Genomic DNA, 6,578 nt, shown 5'->3' with positions numbered 1-6,578 from the left:
TGATTAGTGCTGGATAGGCTTTCCACAACTTTTTTTTACAGATGGAGTATGGAGTATCTGTAAGATAAGTTGTCGATAGCCTATCCGGCACTTTATCAAGAAGTGGTGAAACAAGCCCTAAGGCTGCGTTTCCATTGAAGCGGAGCGGAGCGGTGCGGAGCTTAGCGGTGCCGAATTGACCAATCACCATGCTCGAAATCTTCGCAATCATTCCGCTGGAATAGCACGATTAGTCAATTCGGGCACCGCTAAGCTCCGCTCCGCTTCAGTGGAAACGCAGCCTTAGTTTTAAATATGATATAATATTTACGCTAGTCAGCTTAGGCTCATATTTTATTGGAGCATGGCTCTCCCATGCTGCCAGAACTCTGTTAACAAGACAATCCCAAAATTAGCTAAGAGTGTAGGTACTCAGTAGCAGGTTACCGTTGCCAATCCGAAAAAGTGGCATTAACTGTATGACGGACCTTACAAATTGGCATTGAGAAATTCAGAAACAACAAAAAATATAACTAAATTCTGAGTATTCATTCTGCTGACTTCAATAATCGAACTGGGTATTCGGTAGCCCTTCGGCGACCATCTGATCCTTCACCCACTGGTACACTTGGGGGATGTCCACGTACACTCCAGGCACGTCCTTCTCGCCGCAGCCCACGCCGTAAGCCACCATGCCGTACACCGCATACCTGGTTGACTTCCGAGACGGATCCTGGAAAAAACGAAAAGGTAGTCAAAATTAATAATATTTAAATAAACCGTTATGCTAAGTACTCACATACGGTTTTGCTCGATAGTTTTACTCCAAATCGAAGGAAATGACATATTTGACATATTTAATTCCATCGAGCCGGCTCGAAGCGAGCGTTCGAGCTGTCAGTTTTGGCGGTCCACACGGTGGTTATTGCTCGATTTGGAGTTAAACTATCGAGCCAAACCGTATGTCAGTACTAAGCATTACCGTTATCACGAAAACTCATGTTATTTGCATACAAACTACTACGCAAGAAGTAGTGAAACCTACCGGCAGAGGACAGACAAGCGGTGACCCTCCGTCACCGACACACGTGTCCACGCCCTCCTCGCCGCCGGCGCAGGTCAGCGAGTTGTGCAGGGTGTACGTGGAGCCGAGCTTCGTGTTCTTCAGGTTGATCTCGCACTGCTTGTCACGGACTAGCTTTAGGAGAATCTGAAAACAACATACGTATTGTATTGTTAATGAATTCTGATCGAAAAAGAACACATTCTTGTGTTTGTGACTTTATAATATCATGTTAAGATACAACTAGGACCACTTGCGCCAGACTGAGCCATTGCTATTCATAATTATTCAAGACGTGAGTCATGAGTGGATGAATAGGGTAAGTAACATGAAAAAACTTCCCTGTTATGAAGTAGATAAATCACAAGTTTTATTAAAAGAATTAGGGCAAAATGAGTTATTGTCCGTATGTTGCGAAATGTTACTTGTTCGATTGTTCCACTCACGTCTTCAATTATTTAGTCAGAGCGACAGGCAGGGGCGGATCTTGAATTTGTGGGGCCCTGGGCTAATACTGCTTAGGGGCCCTACCTAATTACTCAGCTAATTGCTATTTTGACAAGAAACTGTTTTCTGTAGTGATGTAGGTATATTCTATGCTAATAATATTATAAAGCGGAAGAGTTTGTTATTTAGTTTGTTTGTTTGAACTCGCTAATCTCTGGAACTAATGGTCCGATTTAAAAAAATATTTCAGTGTTAGATAGCCCATTTATCGAGGAAGGCTATAGGCTATACTTTATCACGCTATCGCTAAGACTAATAGGAGCGAAGAAATAGAGGAAAATGTGGAAAAAAAACGGGAGGAAATATATTTGAAAGGGCTTATTTGAACGCGCTAATCTCAGGAACTACTGGTTTGATTTGAAAAATTATTTCAGTGTTAGATAGTCCATTTATCGAAAAAGGCTATGGGCTATATTTTATCACGCTACGACTAATAGGAGCGAAGAAATAGAGGAAAATGTTGAAAAAAACGGGAGGAAATTAAATAATTTAATAATAAGCCCTTTCTAATAATTTCCTCCCGTTTTTTCAACATTTTCCTTTTGAAAGGGCTTATTTGAACGCGCTAATCTCAGGAACTACTTGTCAGATTTGAAAAATTCTCAAAAAAAAAATTTCACGAACTACTGGAGGAATTTTTCTGTTATTTGGCACAGATAAGAACGGACCAGTAGTTCTTGAGATTAGCGCGTTCAAATAAGCCCTGTCAAATAATTTCTCCCCGTTTTTTCCACATTTTCCTCTATTTCTTCGCTCCTATTAGTCTTAGCGTGATAAAATATAGCCTTTACCCTTTCTCGATAAACGGGCTATCTAACACTGAAAGAATTTTTCAAATCGGACCAGTAGTTTCTGAGATTAGCGCGTTCAACTAACAAACTGTAAATTCTTTTATTTGGTCATCGCACTGTAGGTCTTTTGTTAAATCGAAATTTATCGAAAGAACTGATAATTAATGATGACATTGTGGTCCTGTATTTATTTTCTATATAGTATATACGACATCGGAGAAAGAACGCTCTGCTCCCCGATATTTCTCTATGGCTCTGATTCACAGCTAGTGGTCGGCATCGTTGAAAAATCTTTAAGATGGTATAGCAGTTTGGGAAAACATCAACAAGTTTCTTTTCATAAATTATCCAAAAAATTTCACTGCAAGAGGTGTAAGACTCTGTCTTATACTGCAGTAAGTAGTATTTTAACTGAATGCACTCATTCCTTATATGTTCGTCTACGGCATTTGGACAATGCGCCAACCTTATGATCGGATTTTTTTAAATTCTGGATAATTTTTATTATTGACAATATCGTCTATTGGTTTCAGTTCGGTTGGGGGCCCTCTGTATTCGCGGGGCCCTGGGCTGCAGCCCAAAAAGCCTTATAGTAGATCCGCCCCTGGCGCCAGGGATTGGTCTATTCCTACAGTAGAGCTACCGAAGCGATGCCACGATGCTTCTAAATCTATCGTATCGTACCAGATATTCACAATACTGCGAAATTATGAATATTCTCAAAGCAACTGATTGCGTTGATGACATACTCGTTAAGTTAATGTAAGTCTTAAGATAACTTAAAATTTAATCAACGATAACTTTAAGCCGGTCTGGGGAAAATCTTATGATTCTAGGAATCTCTAAGACTTTCAGCTCAGACCACCCGTAACCACGGCTGAAAATCAGGTGAAAAGTTGGGAACGAGAAAAGTGCTTCGCGATAAAATCCCTAACTCATTAAAAGCAAACTGCAGTTAACAGTTTTGACTTCTCCTAGAGATATCTCTAGGAAAAGTAAAAAAAAGTTGAAAAAGAAAAGCACCTTCTTAAGAATTCCAGAGTAGCTGGTGTTTTTTTTTATGTCGGCGCCCCAGCCCATGCTGTAGCACTCGGTGCCCGCGGGCGGCATGATGCGGCCCAGGCAGGCGACGCCCACGTGCGGGGCCAGGGTGAAGGGCTCGCTGAGGATCAGCAGCGCCACGTCGTTGTGCGCATGGACTGCAAAATCATGATGGTTATTAGAATGTTCAACAAAAATCTACTTTAAACAGTATCTCCTTATCGTAGGACCACCTTTGGAAAATCTTTCCAAGAGAAGAGTCTTCAAAATCTTTTAGTCAATGATTAAGTTTCTTTTATAGTAAATGATGAAGTTATCCGCATATAAATATAAAATCGTCGAAATGAGAAACCTCCTCATTTTTTGAGTCCATCGATACCGATTTTAATATGGGTCGAGGGTAAAACAAAATTTAATGTATAAGCTACAATGTGATATTATATTATAAAAAAGGAGCTAAGCTAAATACTTGCAAGACATACGTTTCAAGAATTCGGGATGAAGGACAATTTTCTTCACAAGTCTGTCTTGGTGAGGGAGAACCTCCTTCGTGACTTGCGTGTCCCACTCTCCAGCTCTGCATTTTATCTGAAATAACAAGATAGGATTTACATCAGTAAATTAGATGAAAGAGATGTAAATGTGAGAAAAAATTAACATAGGACGCACAATCTTGTATCGATATACTTATGACTTATCGAAGGTTCCAAAACAAGTGCGTCATAATGTTAAAAATAAAAAAGTAAAAAAATCTCAAATAAAAACAAAAAAACAAGACATGGCTGTTTGTTTTCACCGACTGCCTCCTAACGCTCAGGAATCAAGCGGCCAGGGTACATAAATGCATCAAGATTTCATAAAATATGTTTGCGTATCACCTACGTCCAGGGCGTAAGAACTTTTGTAAAACATTTTTTTTCAAAAACATGTTTGCTTTGAGAGATAGATGATCCTAAGCCGGCCCTTAGACGATCAATTATTGTAATGTGCAATATCACGCTTCAACTTTATTGAATAGTTTATTTGATAATTAGATTGAAGGCGCGCGATGTTCAATATCAACCCTAGACGTTCAATAATATTACGCAATAAAATTGCTCGTCTAGGGCCCGCTAAAAGACTGCTAGGGATCACTCAGCGTTAGGAGACGGTTGGTGAAAACTGGCATTAGTAATGTTACCTGTCCGGGGTTGTAGTCGTCGATTTTGTGGGCTGCGGTGATGACCACAGAGGGACTGATGATGCTGCCGCCGCCGATGTAGTCCTCGTTGTCCCAATCGGTCTTACCCGTTCTGGAAATGAGGAACACACGTGACACGATCACATTTCTGATAAGCTATTAGCCATTATCTCTGAGTTATGACGATGACATTTTAGTACTCATGTATGTCGCGCCGACTTTAGAAAATTAAATTGGGCGATTTAAGATTGGACATCGTTTGGTCCGCTACAATGTACTTCACCCACCCAGGTGAAGTATGCCTGCGTCATCAGTGCTAGTAGAAAAACAATGAATGGATTTAGTATGCTGCCCGATATGAGGATTTTATACGTGGGAGAGCCATGCTTCGGCACGAATGGGCCGGCTCGACCGGAGAAATACCACGTTCTCACAGAAAGCCGGCGTGAAACAGCGCTTGCGCTGTGCTTCGCCGAGTGAGTGAGTTTACCGGAGGCCCAATCCCCTACCCTATTCCTTTCTCTACCCTCCCCTATACCCTTCCCTTCCCTATCCTCCCCTATTACCCTATTCCCTCTTAAAAGGCCGGCAACGCACTTGCAGCTCTTCTGATGCTGCGAGTGTCTATGGGCGACGGAAGTTGCTTTCCATCAGGTGACCCGTTTGCTCGTTTGCCCCCTTATTTCATTTAAAAAAATCGATAGAGGCAGCCCGTTGCAAACTGCCGAAATTTAAGAAAGTATTTTTGACAAAACTCACTTGAGTATGGCGACCATCCAGGGGAAGTCGGCGAAATCAGAGAAGTTCTGGTCGGTCTTCTCTCTGAAGGACAGGGCTCCAGGGTTGCTGATGCCGCAGAGCGCTGGCGGCTTGTAGGGCTCTGGGGGAGTCTTCGTGATCACCTTGCTCTTCTCGCAGCATTCCTCTAGGAAATGGCATTCTTTACCCCTGTAGATTTCGTTACGAACATGTTACAAACTAAGTAAGTACCAATGAATGTAACTTACGTAGCTTAACTATTTAGTTACTGGGACATACGAATGGCGACTGCTTAAATCTCATTTATACAGGGTTTCCAACATTTGGGAGATAACCCTGGCTGTACGTATGCACGAGGTGAAGGTGTCACGTCTATCAAAGAAACAAAACCTAAGAGAAAAAAATTGGGATCATCATATTCTATACCATTTTTGTTTTGGAAAAATCCCACTCTTTTTTGGGCATCAAGCCTAAATCGTTTTTTATTACTAATAATGATTATGTTTCTGATATCTATATCAGAAACATCATCAACATCATCTAGGTTACAAAATTCTAATTGCCTATGATCCCTGATAATTGGGCTACTGAATTACGATCAATCAATAATCCGCCATAAGCTGAACATACCTGTAAGTGAAGACCGTGGTTGGGTCTATGACGTTCTGTGTGGGAGTGTCGCACTGCGCCTTCTTCACGCAGAACCCGTTCTTGCCTTCAGAGGTAGTGCAATCTGTCAATTAGAAAAAAACAGAAAATCAGTTTATAAACGGCGGAGTAATCGTTGGACATATACCCCCTTACTAATAAACGCTGTATAAGCTTTGAATAGTTATACAGTGTTTTGTTTTCTTCAATCCAACTAAAAATGTCACTTGTGTGACAGGAACAAAACACTGTATAACTATTCAAAGCTTATACAACGTTTAGTTCCGGTATCTAGGTCACCTGCTGAGTGACCGGCTGGAGGATGACGCTGACATTGAGCGAGAGCGCAGGGCTCTCGCCGTCAGAGCTAACATGATCGCTCGACGTTTTGCCAACTGCAGCAGGGACGTTAAAACCACACTTTTTAAGGCGTATTGCCTTAGCATGTACACCTGCCAGCTGTGGATAACGTTTAAACAAAAGACGATGAGCCGTATAAGAGTTCAGTATAATGATGCATACCGAACTCTTATGCGGCTCCCGCGAAGCTGCAGTGCTTCGGGTATGTTTGCGGAGGCGGGAGTCCCTGACTTTTTTGCTATCATTAGAT

The 6,578-nt window shown here is 41.5% G+C and overlaps 1 protein-coding gene across 1 annotated transcript; it reads right to left on the bottom strand.

Annotated features, from left to right (window-relative positions):
* Nucleotides 1-530: 530 nt before the first annotated feature.
* LOC121725463 (phenoloxidase-activating factor 2-like) lies at nt 531-6,048 on the bottom strand. Its single transcript, XM_042112467.1, has 7 exons — nt 5,951-6,048; nt 5,321-5,509; nt 4,562-4,673; nt 3,864-3,969; nt 3,364-3,539; nt 1,025-1,189; nt 531-712 (listed from the first exon to the last, which is right to left on the bottom strand). Exons 2-7 carry the CDS (start codon nt 5,335-5,337, stop codon nt 542-544), a joined length of 747 nt encoding a protein of 248 aa, XP_041968401.1. The 5' UTR covers nt 5,338-5,509; nt 5,951-6,048; the 3' UTR covers nt 531-541.
* Between the last annotated feature and the right edge of the window lie 530 nt (nt 6,049-6,578).

Source organism: Aricia agestis, chromosome 3 (assembly GCF_905147365.1).
Source record: "Aricia agestis chromosome 3, ilAriAges1.1, whole genome shotgun sequence".
Taxonomy (NCBI): domain Eukaryota; kingdom Metazoa; phylum Arthropoda; class Insecta; order Lepidoptera; family Lycaenidae; genus Aricia; species Aricia agestis.
The sequence above is the reverse complement of the archived record's forward strand: the minus strand, read 5'-3'. Positions and strand labels throughout refer to the sequence as shown.

Coding starts and splice junctions, on each gene's coding strand:
- LOC121725463 (XM_042112467.1), bottom strand. Junction 3,540..3,863: donor TCATCCCGAATTCTTGAAAC/GTATGTCTTGCA, acceptor ATGATTTTGCAG/TCCATGCGCACAACGACGTG. Junction 713..1,024: donor CGCTTGTCTGTCCTCTGCCG/GTAGGTTTCACT, acceptor CGTTTTTTCCAG/GATCCGTCTCGGAAGTCAAC.